The 20,308-nt window shown below is 39.0% G+C and overlaps 1 protein-coding gene across 5 annotated transcripts in view; it reads right to left on the bottom strand.

Annotated features, from left to right (window-relative positions):
* Window positions 1-20,308, bottom strand: part of taok1a (TAO kinase 1a) — a 178,193-nt gene that overhangs the window by 49,519 nt on the left and 108,366 nt on the right. For all 5 annotated transcript variants that reach the window (XM_087977314.1, XM_087977315.1, XM_043718405.2 and 2 more), the window contains exons 4-9: window positions 15,786-15,887; window positions 14,972-15,017; window positions 10,031-10,127; window positions 7,024-7,137; window positions 3,804-3,895; window positions 2,742-2,835 (exon numbers count right to left, since the gene is read on the bottom strand). In XM_087977314.1, coding sequence (XP_087833440.1) covers window positions 2,742-2,835; window positions 3,804-3,895; window positions 7,024-7,137; window positions 10,031-10,127; window positions 14,972-15,017; window positions 15,786-15,887 — 545 coding nt within the window. The remainder of the gene's footprint in view (window positions 1-2,741; window positions 2,836-3,803; window positions 3,896-7,023; window positions 7,138-10,030; window positions 10,128-14,971; window positions 15,018-15,785; window positions 15,888-20,308) is intronic.

Genomic DNA, 20,308 nt, shown 5'->3' with positions numbered 1-20,308 from the left:
TCTGAATTGTTCCATCTCTCCAGAAACAGACCCAGTGATCCAAGAATCTAAAGCCATCCCTCCTGCACCATCTCTTTAGCTAGATAGTTTTTCGCTCAATCTAAGCTCTATCTATATCAATCTATACAAAAACACTAAAACATTCATAAGACTGCTAAAAACAAAGAATCCTATACCATTTGGAATGAAAATAAAGTAACGTATACGAAGTACAAAAAAATATATAACTATGATAAACAGAAATAAACAGTTAATAATCAGTAACAAATATTAAACTGCAAAACTTTAATCGTCACCAAAAATTTAGATGTACAGAAGGTCAATAGGATTAATGGAAAAATAAAAGCCTGAAAGCATTGATGACAAACATTCAGGCTTAAATTTCTGTGAAAAGATTTTATTGTAAAGTGTTTAAAGTAATATGTTAAGTGGGGTTCAGAGGAGGAAAGTTAAGCAGTAAACTAGTCCCTAAACCCAAAATTGCAAAAGTTATAGATGTTGGAATCCTCTGGTATGCTTAAATTAATAAGACTTCAATGTGAATCAGGCCAATTCATGCGAATTAGATAAAAAATTAAAAACATTTTCAGAATGACCGTAATGTATTTGCTTGAAAAGAAAAATACTGGAGTAATAAAACAATATTCTTATTTAAACTAAAATTAGACATAAAACGCTTTAAGTTACAAGTTGGGAATTAATGCTGAAAATCCTATCATAACATCAATCACAAATCTTAAGAAGGATGGCTTAAGTGAATGCGGACAGAATTAAAATAACATGCATAACATGTAGTGGACAGCGAAGGAGATTACCTCAGAGTACAACAGGATCTTGATCAGATGGGGTTTAAGTTAGATAAATGTGAGGTGCTGCGTTTTGGAAAAGCAAATCAGGACAGGATTTATACACTTAATAGTAAGTGGGCAATGTTGCTGAACAAAGAGACCTTGGAGTGCAGGTTCATAGTTCCTTTGAAAGTGGAGTCTCAGGTGGGATAGTAAAGACGGCATTTGGTATGCTTGCCTTTATTAGTCAGCGCATCAATTATAGGAGTTGACGTCATATTGCGGTTGTACAGGACATTGGTTAGGCCACTTTTGGAATAGTGTGTGCAATTCTGGTCTCCTTGTTATAGGAAGGATGTCGTGAAACTTGAAAGGGTTCAGAAAAGATTTACAAGGATGATGCCACAGTTGGACGGTTTGAGCTATAGAGAGAGGCTAAATAGACTGGGGCTGTTTTTCCCTGGAGCTTCGGAGGCTGAGAGGTGAACTTATAAAAATTTGTAAAATTATGAGGGGCATGGATAGAGTAAATAGATAAAGTCTTTTCCCCAGGGTAGGGGAGTCCAGAACTAGAGGGCAGAGGGTTTAGGGAGAGAGGGGAAAAATTTAAAAAGGACCTAAGGGGCAACCTTTCCACACAAAGGGTCATACATGTATGGAATGAGCTGCCACAGGAAGAGATGTTGTACAATGACAACATTTAAAAGGCATCTGGATGGGTATTGAATAGGAAGGGTTTAGGGATATGGGCAGGCAAATGGTATACATAGGATATCTGGTGAGCATGGACAAGTTGGACCAAAAGGGTCTGTTTCCATGCTCTAGATGTCTATGCCTTTACATGATTTTCCCATTATGCACAGCCACATAAGTTTCCACGTTTGCTGAATAAAGAAAACAATGGGAGGTGGGGGGGGGGGGGGAAAGAGGAGGAGAAGGAGTGTGTAATGTATGAAAAAGGGTTGAGTGGCAGGGGGATCATTGAGGTTAGTTTTGTTGCAAGAATATAAGAGATGAATATGGTTTTCTCAAAGCGTATGAGGCTTGTAAATGTTAATGTTTAGGAAAGCTCGGGTGTGTTTGTACAAGGAATTCAAAGTTGGCTTTCAGATGTAGCAAGCAATTAGTAAGGGAAATGACATGTTGACCTTTATCACAGGCAAGTCAAGCACAGGAATAAAGAGGTCTTGTTACAATTGCTCTGGGTTTCAGTTAGATTACATCTGGAATACTGCATGCAGTTTTAGTCTCCAGTCCATTATCTCTAACTGTGGAGGCAGTATAGCAAATGTTCACTGGATTGTTCCTTGGGGTGTCAGTATTGTCATGTGATGAGTGGCTGAGTAAATTAAACCCAAGTTCTCTGGACCTTAGAAAGAGAGGTGATCTCACTGAAACATATAACATTGGGAAGGCACTTGATAGAGTAGACATTGGGGCTGTTTCTGTTGGCTGAGCAATCTAAAACACAAGGCACAATTTTGGGATTGAGGTCAAACATTTAGTACTAAGATGATCAGAATTTCTTCACTCCAGAAAAATATGAATATGTTAAGAGTTTTATATAACAGATGCTATGGTCAAATAAAATATTTACTTTAAAAATCAGTAGGAATTATCCACTGGACTGCTTAAACTCCAGCATTTATTACAATGCTGCCATTAGTCTGAATGAATTCAATTTTGTCTTTTACAATCAACGTAAATGTCATACAATACTTTTTAAAGACAGTAAAATCATTCAAACAAATGTAATCCTCAACACTTAACATCTTCAAAAATATACAAATAGTATTTAAAGATTATGCAGTGCATTTTCGGATAATCTGTTTAAACAGTCAGGATTAAAGATAAACCTTCATTGATTGACAAGTATTTCTTAAATTGGCAACTATTTAGATTTAGAAACATCTGTTTCAACACAAAATCTCAGACCTCCAAACGTGTACTCACCATTCATTAGACTGAAGAGCAGGTGACTCATTCTGTGCTATATGATATAAGGCACTCATTGCATTCATATTAAACAAAGGTGGTTTTCGCTCCGCTGTGGGCAAAGGTAGAAGTAATCAGATTTCACAACTGATAATAACAAATTATAATTTTCAGTGTTAAAGTTTAATTTAGAGTATGATTTCAATCATTTTAAACACTAAGTTTTCAAGCACATCCTATTCTATTTTGTGTAACTATAGCATTCTCTCCAAGCCATTTTAATTACAGAAACAAAGTAGGAGCAGCCCTTTGAGACTGCTCCATCATTCAGTATGATTATGGCTGAGTACCACTCAGTACTCTGTTCCCACTTTTTCTCCATACCTTTTGATCCCTTAGCCCCAAGAACTATATTTAGCTCCTAAATGAAAGCATTTAATGTCTTTGCATCAACTGCTTTCTGTGGTAGAATTCCACAGGTTAACAACTCCCTGCATGCAGAAATCTCTTCTCACCTCAGTCCTAAATGGCTAACCTGTATTCTTATACTCTGGTCCCTGGGTCTGGATTCCCCAGTCATCAGGAACATCATTCTTATATTTACCCTATTTAGTTGTGTCATATTTTATTAGGTTTCTATGAGTTAACCCTCTTATTCTTCTAAACTCCAGTGAATATAGTCCTAAACAATCCAGTCTTTCTTCGTACATCAGTCCTGCCATTCCAATAAACCTTTGTTGCATTCCCTTCATGGCCAGAACACGAGTCCTGTTAAGCAGACCAAAACTGTACACAATACTCCAGCTGTGGTCTCACCAAGGCCCGATACAATTGCAGCAAGACACCTCCACTCTTTTATTTGAATCTTCTCACTATAAATGCCAACAAAGTATATGCCACCTTCACTCCCTGCCACAATTGCATGCTCACTTTCAGATTGTGTACAAAGACACCCAGAGTGGATTTTATTTCTCCATTGCCTAACCTTCAGATAATTTCTAAAAGTGGATAACCTCACATGTGCAATACATTTAAGCACTGACTCACTCGCTTCACACTTTGTTAACTGCAGTGACTTACCTAATTCAATGCATGTAATTCCCAAGGACCAAACATCTACTTTGCCATCATACTGTCCTTCATCCATGGCAAGGATAACTTCAGGAGCCATCCTATTTCAACAAAATATAACTCTAGTTTGATAAACATGCATTGAAAAAATCATTTTACTGATGTTACTATGTTAGCATTAGAATTACAGCTCCAAACTTTATAACAGACAAGAGTCAGTAGTTTATATCTGATATAACAAAGTGCTGAAATTAGTTTCAAATCAAAAACAGCACATTTCAAATACAAGCCCTTAGAACTATTTATCCAATTTTCTTTAAAAGCAACAAATAAGAACTGAACTTTCAGATAACCAGGTTTTCCCTTCATCAAAATATTTAGTTTAAGATATTAAAACACTTGTTAACTTAAAATGGACTGTTTTAATATTACACAGTTAATTTATGCTATTCATTCAATTATATCCATTAACCATGAAGAAATGAGGACTTCACAAGCATGCTCCAGTTTGATGATAAATTATGTTTTACAGCTTTGATCAAAAATGCTAATGCACAAACACCAGGTTCTGAGAAAAAAGGCCTGTTACAAACATTTTATTCTTGTAAGTTTTGAGTAATTAGTGACAATTTCACTTAAATAGGTATTGTAATTCCAAACTTCTCAATGCAGTTCCACAGACATCAGCAGCGCTCCGGTACTTAATCAAGTGCTCATACATCACGTGCAAGCCTAGAAAATTATTTGAGATGGAAATGTGTTGCTGGAAAAGCACAGCAGGTCAGGCAGCATCTAGGGAACAGGAGAATCGACGTTTCGGGCATTAGCCCTTCTAATGCCCGAAACGTCGATTTTCCTGTTCCCTAGATGCTGCCTGACCTGCTGCGCTTTTCCAGCAACACATTTCCATCTCTGATCTCCAGACCTCACTTTCTCCTAGAAAATTATTTGATTTTAGGGAGAAGGATGCTATATCAAGGGCAAGCTCAATACCTGAACAAATTTACATTTACCTATCCAAACTCTGCATGTAGACTTTGCAGCAACAGTTGGTGATAATGGGCAGAAGTAGCAAGTTCAGATGATGTGCCCCTTAGAAATATTTAAACTAAGAAAATACTCCCACCTTTGTCTCAGCTGAAATCATTTATGTCTGCACTGACTAAGCAGCTAATCTGAAACTTACTGTTGAGTACAATGCCAGGCAGAGCATTGAGCAATAGAAGTCAAAAGTGTCCTTCTGCACCAGTCGCTGAAGGTAAGCATGCAGATGCAGCATGTGATAAAGGCAGCAAATGATATGTTGGTTTTCATTGCAGGAGGTTGCAAGTACAGGAGCAGGAATGTGTTGCTGCAGTTATACACCAAGTGGCCTTGGTGAAGCCACACCTAGAGTACTGTGTGCAGTTTTGGTTTCCTTTACGGAGGAAGGATGCTCTTGTTCTCAAGGGAGTGCAAAGTTTACCAGGCTGATTCCAGGTTGGTGGAACTGATGTATAAGAGAAGAGATTGACTAGGTTAGGATTGTTTTCAATGGAGTTCAGACAATTAGGGAGGGATTTCAGAGACATTAAATTCTGACAGGGTAGATGCAGGGAGATTGTTCCCAGTGGTGAGTGCGCCCAGAACCAGGGTCACAGTCTGAGGATTCGGGGTGGACCAATTCAGTCGGAGATGAAGATACATTTCTTCACCCAAAGTGTGGTTAGCCTGTGGAACTCATTACCACAGGAAGTAGTTGATGCCAAAACATTGAATGTAGATATAGCTAGATAGAGCACTTGGAGCGAATGGGATCAAAGATTAAAGGGAGCAAGCAGTATTGAGTTGGATAATCAGCCATGATCACGATGAATGGCAGAGTGGCTCAAAAAGCTGACTGACATCCTCCTTTCTGCTCCTATGTTTCCATGTTAAAGATGTGCAATGTTGTCCAGGTTTATTAATGACAAGACAAAAATTATGGAGAAGTTTGTTGTTGAAGGTTTAAATATTCTTAATAAGTTTGCCTTTTTTATAAAAATATTGCAGTCTATTGATGCAACTTCAAAAGAGAATCCACACCCATGTATTCTGAAACAATTCTATTAATGAAACTACTGTGAAAACATTTTACAAAAACAGAGTGCTGAAGTAGTTCAGCAGATCTGGCAGCATCTGTGGAGCGAGGAACAAAGTTAACATTGAGCCCAAAAAGACTCTTATTCCACATCTTCAATATTCATTTTTGCAGATATTATGTACTTCCACTACCAAAGCAAAATGAAAAAAACACTACCTATAATCTCACCTTTAAATGCAAACCTACTTAAATCAACTCCTATTCTCATTATATAGCAAAAATGGTTTTGAAATCGTGCATTCAATATTAAGAGAATGCCCAATGATGAAACATCAAGTTATTAAAAGCGGCATAAGAAATGCATTTTTTGCTTTTGTCAATATAATTTTATAGTGCTCAAAATAGTGGCACACACTACAAGCTTCAGTGTTGTTTTAATTCAATGGTTAGAAATATTGTCATCTTTAGCTGTTACTCAATTCAGTGATGATTCTCACACAGAACCATGAATTTTTGCATGCGATTGAACAGGTTGATCATCAACCTGCAGATCTTTGAGCACATAAAATAAGGTACCCTAAGACATAGGGTTCCAAAGAGCAGAATTAGATTCTTTTTCTATCCTTCTCTGCTGGAACTCTCTCATAACCCCTAGTGGATGGCTGGACATGATCCTGATTAATGTGGGCACCTTGGGGTATTGTCATTGTCCACAAGATCTTGAGGGGTGGTGTTAAAACTTGGTGACAAGTCAAGTAGTTGTAACCTTTTTCCCGTTCATCTGAGCCAGAGAGGACGTTTTGCACTGCACTTTATCTAGCATCTTCATTATAAATGGTCCCACCAGAAGCAAGGTGGTGACACCTGATGACATTGTTCAATGGGTCGTGGAAATACACAAGATTCTCTAATACATAGCCAACGATAGCCAAATTAGTTCTTTTGATTATTTGATGCTCTTGTTTACTATGGGGAAGATAGATTATCAGGGGTAGCAGGATGTAAAGATGAAGGTAAAATCCGATCAGCATGATCTCGCTGAATGGTGGAGCAGGTTTGAAGAGCTGAGTGGCATTCTTTTGGTCGTATGAATGTTTGCATGTATGCTTCTAACTAAAACTATGACATTGAAGACAAATGATCATGACATTAAAGAGAACTTCTTACCAATATGGTGTTCCCACAAATGAATTGGCAGGAGATACTATGGAAGCTGATCCAAAATCAGCTAGCTTCACTTGGCCTGGTTCTGTCAGGAGGATATTACCTGCCTTTATGTCCCTGATTATAAGACAAGTAATATACAATTAAATAACTCAATAAATTCAGTACTTAACTCAATATTGCTCAAGGCTAGTAATATAAAAAAACTTTAGTAAATACAATGTTCTAAATATTTGTGGCTTAAAGCAAATATATTAAAATGGTACGTGGCCAAAGAATATTAGATGAAAATATAAAAAGGAAAGATGCCATGAGTGTTTTATAGAATCCTTCCTGGTTTACATTGTGCCTAAATTTCTTGGGCAACGTACCGTTTTGATCTGCTTTATGGAACATAGTTGCCAAGTTTGTTACAAGATGGGACAGAATAGGATGCTCCAGACAGAGCTCACCCACTCTGCCTGTTCTTTCTTCCTTTTTTTTTTAAACTTCTTCTCAGTGCTTTTGTTTTTTTTCTCTTCAACCTCCAGCCTCCAGCGAGTGATTCTTGGCCTCACCTGACGCATTGGCCTCACTGCGTGGGATGGCAACCTCGCGCAACAGCCTCCTAGTGTTGGCTTGGTAACTTCCCAACCTTGCACAGCTGCCTCCTCACGTAAGGGTCTGCTGGCATGATGTGGCAATCTCCGAATGTAGTGTGACAACCCTCTGGCATCCTGCAGTGTCGCTGGTGAGTGGAGCCAGGGCCTGGTGCAGATCGGAAGCTAGGTGCCAGCGTGGTTTGCTGTACTGAACTTTCACTTCTGGAATGCTGGACCTTTTATTATCTGCATTGTCCAAATCTTATAAAAGTACCTGGGATCAGCTTTTTTTTTGTATCTAAATCAGCACTGTAATTGGCAATGTATAGACTTTTCACTATACTCATTGAATATATCTGACAATAAAGGCTATTCTATTCTGAGAGACCATTTCTGCATAAAACATTTGGAAATTCAGCTTGCTGATGGTTGAGTGATGTAGACCAGGATGAGTTAAATAGGATCTGGCAGCAGGACAACTGACTGCTGCATCTAGGGCAAGTATGGGAAAAATCAGCCATAAATCCTGCTCATGATCACAATCCCCCAACTTGAGTGCCTACTGTGTGAAGGAAAGATCAAGTTTAGCTGCGATATCCACTTCCTGTGACAGTTTTGGCAATGTCAGATATGGATAATAGCTACTTGGCAACCATGAGAGCCAGAAGTCAACAAGTGCAAGAGTGGCAGAAAGATGATGAATGATCATGCTTTTTTGACAAAAGTGTAATAAAATTCACCCCAGTCTGAGGATAGCAAGTTGTAAGTTAAATTAGTTGGAAGAAATAAAGGATTTTGAGCTATGCCACCAACTTGCACTTTCAGATTTGTGGCCAAATAAATTCATAGATTGATGCAAGAAACTAAAAACTTGGCCTGAACATATTTTGGGAAAAACAGCTAATCCAGTGCTATTACCAAAGTGCAGTGGCATTTAATGCTGAATTGATTTTGAAAACTGCAAGAGATACATTGACATTTTGTCAGTAATCCATTGCCATGTTCTTGATGATAGCACATTCAGCAGCTTTTCAGATAAGTGTTAAACCACGTTTCTATGTGTCTTTCCCATTGGGCGTAAAATGTTCCAATTGCACTAAATCAAAGAGAAATTCACTTTGGTGTATTTATTATTATTTATTATTCACTAGGTGAATATTTATTATTCACCTAGTGCCTACTGATCATGACTAGATTACCACATTGCTGTTTGTGGGCACCTGGAGTGTGAAAACTATCGCATTTTCTGAATTTCAACAAATATAGTTCAATAATATTTCATTAACTGTAAAGCACTTCAGGATGTCCAGAGATTGTGAAAGCAATTCTCTAAATACAAATCTGCTAGTACAATTATTATGATCCTGTGAGGCTACTGCTTTGAGAATGAGTGCTTCCTAGTTTTAAATAAAACCAAATTAAAATATGCAATCCAAACAAAATTTTGTAGACCAGACTAACTATTTAGACTATTGCACTCTGAATTTAAAATTAAGTTCAACTCCAAACAATTAGGCAGCATGAATGTTTCCCACATACATGTCAAAATAGATAAATTTCTAAATGCAAAAATAAAAGAACAAGCTGTGGATGCTGGAAATCTGAAAACAGAAATTGCTGGAAAATCTCAACAGGCCTGGCAGCATCTGGGGAGAGAAAACAGAGTTACCTTTGAGTCCAGTAGCCCTTCAGAACTAGAACACATTCTGAAGGGTCACTGAACTCCAAAAGTTAACTCTGCTTTCTCTCCACAGATGCTGCCAGACCTGCTGAGTTTCTCCAGCAATTTCTGGATTTTTGCTTCAGATTTCTATGCACTTAAATGCTACTTGATTTATATTGCTGTGGTAAACTACAGCCCATAAAGGCAAACATTTACTAGAGAACTAAAGGCGAACAAATTGTAATTACTGCTGCAAATTCAGAGCTAATATTATATCAAGCTATTGTGAACACTATGATTTGCACCTTTTCTCCTTTATTAAATGATCAGTGCTTCCTAACGATCCACATTTTCAGTGGAACTGGATAAATAGAAGAACATTTACCAAATCTCAGTGATTTCAAATAAATTTTATTCGCTATTGTTAATTGTAAAATTATCACTGCAATTGAGGATGCCAAAAGCATGATTGCAATTGCAAGACACCAAAATTATACATCAGCATGCAGAATGTGTTTGCTTATATTATAAAATCTGATTTTCAAACTCCATTTAATGTCTTGCTAAACTTATAAATTGCCCATATAATTGATGCAGACTTCAGATCAACATTGATATAGTATAGCTTACAGCTGACAACCTCTGGTTATGTTGCTAAAATACATCAAAGTTGGCTGTGACACAAATCTGATATTGAAAGGTCGACTCATATGTTATGTATTAAAATATTCTTACCCTGACCCAGTGTTCCTCTGCATAGGCTTACCTGTGAATCATGTTGTGAGAATGCAAATAAGCTAAGCCTTGCAGAGCACCATGTGTAATGGCTGCTATCTCAATTTCCTGAAGCGGTTTCTTATGAACTGAAATGAAACAAAACCTGATAAATGATCTATTTGAGACACATTTAATACTATAAACTAAAACTGGCACTCCTTAATTATTAAAACAATGAAAACATTCACAAAACATTTTCTTCAAATTCAAATTAGTGTTAATTAAATTTCAATTGCTCAAGGTGAAGGACAATTCTTAATTACTTATGCCTGAAAGGAAAAATAAACTTCTTACACCCAGGCATGCATTATAGAGATTATATAAAGGATAAAGATCTTGTATCTCAAAATCTGCTATATTGGAGAATCAAAAGACAATAAGGATTTATATAATCATGAGCAAGGCCCATGGTAAGTTAGGAAAGGGAACAGTCTAAATGCATATGTTTGAAACAAAGCTTTAACAGAGTATTAAAGCAAGACAAATGGAGCTATGTTTCAGCTATTATTTTACTATGAAAACCATGCAACCAGCATACAAATAGTTTTGATTTTCTGGAGAAGATGGAGTGAGGAACAGCGGAATTTTTCACACTGGTGCAATACATCAAAACAATTAAAATAATTGTCAAATGGAATAAATGGATCAGAATCAAATTTTCTTGGTACAAACATTATTTTTACTGAATTAAAATGTTAAAGGTTTCATATGAGATGACACAGAATGGCAACAATATGGGAACTGAAACAAACCATGACCAGAAGGGATACAGAATGCAAATTTAAGAGAAAATAAATAGATAAGACAAGAGGCTATAAAAATAATAAACCATCAAAACTGAAGGCTCTGTATCTGAGTGCATGCAGGATTCAAAACAACAGATGAACTAATAAAGAGAAATACATAGTATAATCTGAAAGCTATTGCAGAGGCATGGCTACAGGATCACTGATTTTGATCTTAACATTAAAAAGGTACATGACATTTAGGAAGGACAGGAAGCAAGGAAATTTGGTGGTCTGGCTCTCTTAAATAATCATAGTGCTTTTAGCACAAAAGAGCCGGATGATTCAAATTCAGCAAAACCAGGATGGAGAAGCATTTTGGGTAGGGAAATGATAAAGGCACAAAGTCACTTGTGGGTGTAACATTCAGGCCCTCAAAACAATGATCACGTGCAAAATGTAGTAAAAAGGAAGAAACAATGGAACTTGTCAGACACGGATGGATACAATTCATGGGTTGGAAATAAGTCAGATGTGCAAAGGCAAACAGAAAGAATACACCATTCAGCTCACCATGCTTGCCCTATCACTTGAGAACATGACCGATCATCTCCTCAATGTCATTTTCATGTGCCAACACCATATCCCTTTAGTGACATTGGTCTCCAGAAGCCTATTAATTTTGAACCTGCTTGATGATTGATCTTCTACCTTTCTACCTTCTGGGGTAGAAAATTCTAAAGAGAAAGTTCCAGTGTTAAGTAACCTGTTGCTTATCATGACAGTCTAGAGTCACCAACCAGGGCAAGCATCTCTCAATATCCACCCCCCATATAACCTCTCATTCTTCCAAGCTCAAGAAATCACAGATCCCATTTCCTAAAGACAGATGCTGGCCAGGGAACAAATTGGTGTGTTGAAGTGGCAGGCAACTCGAAGTTCAGGGTGTTTCTTTGCAGACAAAGCATAGGTGTTCTGTGAAGCAGTCACCCACTCTACACTTAGTTCCCCAATGTACAGAAGACTGCATTATGAGCAGTAAATGCAGTAGACTACACGGAGTGAAGTGCAGATAAAGCACTGCTTCACCTGGAAGGCATGTTGGGGCTCTTGGATACTGAGAAGGGATGAAGTTAAAGAGCAAGTTCTACACCATCAGCAGCTGCAAGGAAAGATGCCAAAGAGCTGCTGGGAGTGAAGGAAGAGTGGACCAGGGTGCTCGAGAGGAAACAGTGCTTGTGGAAGGCTAACAAGGAGGGATGGGGAATATTTGTCTCATGATGGCATCCTGTTGGAAGTGGAGGAAATGTTAGTTAATGATCCTCTGGATGTGGATGCTGGTGAGACGGTAGGTGAGAACAAGGACTGTAGTGCTGCTGTCGAAGGAAGTGGGGGGGTGGGTGGAGGCTGAAATGCAGGAAATGGGTCAGACCAGGCTGAGGACCCTATCAGGCTGGGGAATCCTCGGATGAGGAAATGGAGGATATCCCAGAGACCCCTTTGTCAAAGTTGGCATCAACAGAACAAAGATGATGGAGACAAAGGTACTGGGAGTCTTTACAGGAAGCAGGGTGAGGATGTAGAATCAAAGTAATGGTGGGAGTCAGCTGGTTTGTAGTGAATATTGGTGACCAGCCTATCCATAGAAATGAAAACAGAGATGTTGAGGGGGAAAGGAGGAGTCAGAGATGGACCAGATGAAGGTGAGAACGGGGTGAAAATTGGAAGTGAAACTGATAAACCTTTCCAATTCTGGACAAAAGGTGGAATGGTGGGTGCCGGACTAGGACCGGAACAAGGAACGTTCCACGTACCCCACAATGAGACATGCATAACTGGGGCCCATGCAGGTACCCATGGCTACCTCCCTGATCTGAAGAGAGTGAGATGAGTTAAGAGAGAAAATGTTGAGGGTGAAAATGAGCTCGGCGGAGGAGGGTGGTGATGGATGGGGGAGGTTCAGGCATTTATTCCAGGAAGAAGCAGACAGCCCAGAGATCATCCTGAAGGGGGAATGGATGTGTAAAGGGATTGCACATCCATGTTAAGGAAACAGCAGCTGGACCCCTTAAAATGGAAATTCTGAAACTGACGTAAAGCGTTAGATATAAGTGGGAAGGAATTGAACAAGGGGAGAATAAAATCAAATTGAGGTAGGAATTCTGTAGGGTAGGAGCAGGCAAAAACAATGGGTCTGTCTGAGCAGTCCTGTTTGCAGATTTTGGGAAGGAGGTAGAAGCAAGCTGTGGGCTGAGAAACTATGAGCTTCTAGGCAGTGAGGGAAGAGATCACCAGATGACATGAGATTAGTGACTGTAGTAGACACAATGATCTTATGTTCAATGGTGGGGTCATGGTCCAGGGGAAATAGAGCGGTATTGAAGAGCTGACACTCTGCCTGCCAAACAACAGCACCACCCTTGACAGCAGGCTTAATTACAAAGTCAGGGTTGGATGTGACAGCACAGAGTGCAGTTAGTTCAAGAGATTGGTTGGAATGGGTGAAAGGGGGAAGAGAAATTGACTGTTCTCAATGTATAGGTCATCATTTGCTAAAAAGATCCTAAGCTTCCAGTTGTCTGCCTCCTCAATACACCATGTTCGCCACCGAACATCTGTTTCAGGCTTGTTGCAAAGCTCCAGTGAAGCTCAGCATGAGCTGGAAGAATAGCACCTCATTTTCTGCTTGGGAACTCTACAGCCTTCTGGACTCAATATCAAGTTCAACAATTTTAAGGCTTGAGTCACCTTCTCCATGTCCTTACCAGAACCCTCTCACATACTATTATAACATGGTCTGCTATTACACACTGCTCATTTCTAGTCACTAATAATTACTATTGGTAGCTATTCATTCTCCTAGGTTGATCTCCACCACTTTGTCTATCCAAGGTCTTCTCTCACATTGGGCTCTATCGCCACCTTTCATTTATTCCTTATCTCCTCCATCCCACCCTACTTTCTGCATAAAAACCAACATTTTCCTAATTTGGAGGTGCCGTTGTCGGACTGGGGTGTACAAAGTTAAAGATCACACAACATCAGGTTATAGACCAACAGGTTTATTTGGAAGCACTTGTTTTCAGAGCGCTGCTCCTTCATCCTTCACTGCAACCACGTGATGAAGGATCAGTGCTCTGAAAGCTAGTGCTTCCAAATAAACCTGTTGGTCTTTAACTTGTGTGTTGTGATTTTTCACATTTTTCTAGCTATCAATTCTGATGAAGGGTCATTGAACATTAACTCTGATTTCTTTCCACTGATGCTGCTAGACCTGCTGAGCTTTTCCAGCAATTTTTGTTTTTGTTTCTGATTTCAAGCATCAGCGGTTCTTTCGGTTTTTACTAGATGTTAGCTGGACTAGTCAGGCTGTCTTATGAACAAAGGTTGGACAGGGTGGGCTTGTACCCCTGGAGCTAAGACAACCTGACTGAAACATGCAATTTCCTTGACAGGTCCTTATAGGGTGGACATGGAAAGAGATTTCCTCTTGTTAGAAAAGCTAGAACTGGCAGTTGCTGTTTAAAAATAAGGAGTTGCCCACTTAAAACATCAAGGAGAATAAATGTTTGCCTTTAATGGTTTAAGTAACTTTGGAACTTTTACTTCAAAAGGCAATGGAAGCAGAGTCCTTGAATATCTTTAAAGCAAAAATAAACAAATTCTTGATAAACATGGGGAATGAAAGGTTGTCAGAAACGCAGAAATAGGGAATAATCAGATCTTACTGAATGGCTTAGCAGGCTTGAGAGGCTGAGTAGCTCACTCCTGCTCCTAGTACATATCTTTTAAAAATAATTGGTTCAGTTTGAAATCAATAAGTTATGGTAAATTTGGTATCCCAGTTCTGAAAAATGCTGGTAGCAAGTCCCGACTTCAACATTCATTAAAACTTCAAAATCTTTAAATCTTCAAAATCTATAAATCACTATAATTGTGTAATGTCATTGCACAGACAATACTTTGTCATACTGAATTCAATGTTTTGAAATACAGTTTGAAAGTGTTGAACAACATATTTGTTAAATTTGATCATTTTAAATCATAATAAATCTGAGGATCAGCCATCAGCCCATCAAGCAATCTTTGCTAGGCTTTATTTAATGTACACCAATGAAAAATTGTCAATTATCCAATATTATACAAAATGTTTGTGTACATATTTGAAAAGATCAACTTCCAAGTAGACAATAGAAAATTTTTACCTTCCAGAAGATCTGAAGCTGACCCTAAGCAGTACTCCATGACCAGCTGTAAAAAGAAAACCAGCTGATAAAACTACAATCTCTACATATTCACAATCTCATATTAGAAAAAATGTACTGCAGCAGCTAAAATAAACACAAATATACACTGCATATATATTTGATGAAAAGTAAATGATCTTTTATTTCCATCATTTGAAAATTATCATGCTGGAGTGTGTTATTGAACAAGTAAAAAAAAGTTTCATCTTGAACACAGTACCCAAAAAACAAACTGGTTAAGGAGATCTATGCAAAAAAATTATTTTTGTATTAACCATTTCAATGTTTGTGCTTATGAACAAACAAAAAGGGTAGCACGGTGGCTCAGTGGTTAGCACTGCTGCCTCACAGCACCAGGGACCTGGGTTTGATTCCTGCCTGTCTGTGTGGAGTTTGCACATTCTCCCCATGTTTGCTGGGGTTTCCTCCGGGTGCTCTGGTTTCCTCACACAATCCAAAGATGCACAGATCAGGTGAATTGGCCATGCTAAATTGCCCATAGTGTTAGGTGCGTTAGTCAGGGGTAAATGTATGGTAGGGGAATGGGTCTGGGTGGGTTTCTCTTCGGAGGGGCGGTGGGCCTGTTTCCACACTGTAGATAACCTAATCTAATCATTTAATAATTGTAGCCTATTTAAGAGTCTGCCTGAACCACCACACAAAAATAAGGCTGAAACTACATTCCAGACAAATGGCCGAGTCTCTTAGATACTTCATTAATATACACAGTTGTGTGCAGTCAGTTCACATATTGGTACAGTAAGTTTCTTACCCAGGCGGTATGTTCCCTCAGATAGCAACCTTTGTATTCAATACTATTTGGATGTCGTAACTTCTGTAGAAATTTGACTTCTTTGATAATATCCTGCCATTTCTGTAAGAAATGTATGTAATTATTTATCAAAGTTGAAACCATATTTGAAATTAGTTGAAAAGATACCCAAAAGGATAAAAGATATTGCAATAAATTTCACAATAACAATACGAGCAAAAATGTTAACAACATTAGTAAATATGTCAGCCACTTCAGAAAAGTCATACATGCAATGAAATGCAAAAATCAAGAAGTTCTCATTTCTCCGGAAGCTTCATGATATTGGTATCTTGTCATGGGATCACATAAAACTGAAAGTTTGGGTACTTAGCAACAAGACACTCACTAAGCCTGCCAGAAGTGAAAGAGTTTGCCCATTTTCATAAAGTGAATTTTAATTTTATGGTCACCTCAATTATTACCAGTAACTTTTCTGGCACTGAAACTTAATTTTTAGGAATGTGAGGTTTCACTTCATAATTGAATTGTTCTTGAATTTTCTTTTAAAAACTTTTAATTTGTCTTTAAATGTCTCATGATTCTCATCTTCCTTTCTGATTCTCATCTTCCTTTTGCACTCATTTTGCTTTCTGTTCACAATTTGCCTCCAAATTAAATATTATAGATTTTTCAATTAACTTACTCAGAAAGGTTATTGCACATCGATACAGGAGATAGGACTTGAACCTGGGGTTCCTGGCTTAGTGATAAGGATCAGTGTTAGCTTATCCTCTTCCTAGAATTCTCACCAGCATATTTCATTTATCAGAGAAATAACCCGACTATTTTCAGGAAACTGTCAGTTTCAGGCATGAGTTAAATTTGCTAGAATTCATATGGGTAAATGGGATTTAGTGTAGTTTGGTGCTTATTGGTCAGCATTGACACAGTGGACCGAAGGGCCTTTTTTTTCCTTGCTGTATAACTCGACTGTTTGATTAAGCTGTGATTGTCATTAGCTGAGTAAATAGACTCTGCTGTAACACAAGCTGATACTTCTGACAAGGTCCACCTCACCAATAACGAATTTAGAGGTAAATATTTCCTCATCAACCTCCTGATCTAGGGATAGGGACACTTCCAATGCACGCAACAGCCTTAGACATTTTGTAATCAACCTGTTCAGAGATGTTCCTATATACCATGAGAGCAATGGACCTTGATCCTAAGAAGGTGAGAAAGATAATAGATATTGGACAGAATTTGAAAATCCTTATTTTCAAAATTGTTGGTTTCTAGCTCAACTTTTTCAAGTATTCCCTGAAAACCAAAAAGTATCCCCAATACAATCTTAAAAGAATTGGAAATCACGGTTGTAAATTTAGGTAAAGCATGGGATGGAAATTTGGCCAGGGTACTAGAAGAGCACCATAACATCAATTTATTTTTAGAATTAATTTATGGCAGTGGGCAGTGCGAGAAAGGCCACATAATTATTGCCCATCTCTATTTGCCCTGGAACGTGATGGTAAGACTTTGAATAGCTGCAATCTACAAAGCGTAGTTATATCCATATTGCTGGTAGCTAGTGAGTTTCAGCATTTTAAGCCAACAGTGGACGAACAGCAATAAATTTTCAACTAATTTTCAATTTAATTATGCTATGTTTCAAGTTATGTTATGTTGATGATAGGCATTCATAAATGGCATTGCTGTGGAAAGCCAAGAGGTGGTTGTTGGACTTTGTTGGAATAGTGAATCTCAGACACTGACATGGACAAATCTTTGTCATTTAATCAGCTCAAACTTACGTTGAGGGTGGTACAGTGGCTCAGTGGTTAGCCCTACTGCCTCTCAGCACCAGGGACCCGAATTTGATTCCCACCTCAGGCGACCATCTGCAGGGAGTGTGCACAATCTCAGTGTGTCTGCGTGGGTTTCCTCCGGGTGCTCTGGTTTCCTCCCACAATCCAAAAATGTACAGGTCAGGTGAATTAGCCATGCTAAACTCCCCATAGTAGAAGGTGCATTAGTCAGGGGTAAATATAGGGTAGGGGAATGGGTCTGGGTGGGTTACTCTTCAGAGGGTCAGTGTGGACTTGTTGGGCAAAATGGCTTGTTTCCATACTGTAGGGAATCTAATCTAATCTAGGTCATTAAAGTCTTGCTTTAGGGGGATATAGACAGGTTAAGTGAATAGGCAAAATCTTGGAAGATCGAATATAATGTGGTGAAAAAAAATTGAGATTATACATTTTGGCAGGAAGAATAGAATACTGAATGTTATTTAATTTGGGGAAGACTACAGAAAGCTGCAACACAGTGGGATTTCGGAGTCCTTGTGCACAAATCACAAAAGGCTAGCATCCAAGGTCAGTGCGTAATACAGCTGGAAAAACAACTGTTGGCCTTTATTTCAAAAGGGAATGGAGCCAACCTCATGAGCCATCCCGAGATTGCCTTCAGTACCGGTATATCTTTCCTTAGATAATAGGATAAAATGTGGTCTTGCTGAAACTATATAAAGAATAGTCAGACCATATTTTATCCTATTATCTAAGGAAAGGTATACCGATACTGAAGGCAATCTAGGGACGGCTCATCAGGTTGGCTCCAGGAATCGGGAGGTGGATAGCTGCCGTCTTACGATGACAGGTTGAGTAGGTTTGGCTTACTCATTGACGTTTAGGACCGACATGAGGAGAAACTTCTTTACCTGGAGAACGAAGAGCATGTGAAATTCACTGCCTGAAAAAGCAGTTGAGGTCATGAAGGAGTTAGGTATAGTCCTTAGATCACAGGGCATGAGGAGAGGAACAGGGAATGGTCAGCCATGATCATACAGAAAGACAGAACAGGCTTGAAGGGCTGAATAGCCTACTCCTCCACACATTTTCTCTTTTTCTATGAATGAGGCACGACCTTATTGAAAGAAACAGGATTTGTACATGATAGATGTGACGAAACCATGGCTTTAAGGGATGAATTTTGTACAAGTTTTTTTTAAATGGAGAGGTTGAGACAGAAGTATCAAGCGTTCAGCTTCAAGCCAATTAAGTAAACATTCGACATAACGGCACTGTTCACCTCTATTGACAAAGCCCTAGTCAGAGAAACAATAGCCAACCTGCTGAACAGACATAACAGACAACAGGACGTTGAACCCATCAACAAAGATGGCATACTCAAACTACTGGACTTGTGCCTCACAACACACTTCACATTCAACAACCAGATATACGAACAAATCAACGGAACACCCATGGGCTCACCGATCTCGGGACTCATAGCAGAAGCAGTAATGCAAAGGTTAGAACAAACAGTCTTACCACAAATTCAACCCAAACTCTGGGTCAGATACGTTGATGACACCTTTGTAATCATTAAAAACACGGAAATAGAGAAAACACACCGGATCATCAACTCCACACTCACAGGAATCCGATTCATGAGAGAGGAAGAAAAGGACAACCAACTCCCATTCCTAGACGTGATGGTACAGAGAACACCGAACAGAGAATTCACCACAAAGGTACACAGGAAAGTCACACACACAGACCAAGTCCTGAACTATGAAAGCAACCACCCCAATACACACACAAGAAGTTGCATCAAGACACTATTCAAAAGGGCCACAACACACTGCAGTACACCAGAACTGCAAAAAGAGGAAGAGGAACACCTATACAAGATATTCGCCAAAAACAGATACCCTCGCAATTTCATCAACAGATGCTTAAGGGAAAGACAACGGAACGAGGACATGCCGCAACCCAAAGGACTAGCCACACTACCATACAAGAACATCTCTGAACTGACAGCCAGACTACTGCGACCACTAGGACTTATAACAGCACACAAACCAACAGCCACACTCAGACAACAACTCACCAGAACGAAGGACCCGATACCCAGCATGAGCAAAAGTAACGTAGTGTACAAAATCCCATGCAAGGACTGCACAAAACACTATATAGGACAAACAGGAAGACAGCTAACGATCCGCATCCATGAACATCAACTAGCCACGAAATGACACGACCAGCTATCCTTAGTAGCCACACACGCAGACGACAAGCAACATGAATTCGACTGGGACAACACTACCATTATAGGGCAAGCGAAACAAAGAACAGTCAGGGAATTCCTAGAAGCATGGCACTCTTCCACAAACTCCATCAACAAACACATCGACCTGGACCCAATATACCGGCCACTACAGCGGACAGCTGAAACTGACAACCGGAAGCGGCAGGGACAGGCCACTATAAATGCCGGAGGAAACACCACAGAAGCGCTTCACAGGAGGTTCGCAAGCACTGAGAATGTCACCTAGACAGGGGACGAAACGTTTGCAACAAAAACTTCCAGCTCGGCAAACAGAACCACAGCAATTAAGTAAACAGTCTATACTATCATATACTAGCACAGCACGGAAACAGACCTTTTGGTCCAAATCCCTTAGTTTTTTTGAAAAAATTTGGAACACCAGAAGCAGCCTAAATGGATGGGGTCAACCTACCAGAAAAACAAGACTTTTT

This window comes from Chiloscyllium plagiosum, unplaced genomic scaffold, assembly GCF_037043375.1.
Source record: "Chiloscyllium plagiosum isolate Xiang-an unplaced genomic scaffold, Cpla_swu_hap1 HiC_scaffold_31, whole genome shotgun sequence".
NCBI classification, from domain to species: Eukaryota; Metazoa; Chordata; class Chondrichthyes; order Orectolobiformes; family Hemiscylliidae; genus Chiloscyllium; species Chiloscyllium plagiosum.
This window is presented reverse-complemented; position numbering and strand designations above follow the sequence as displayed.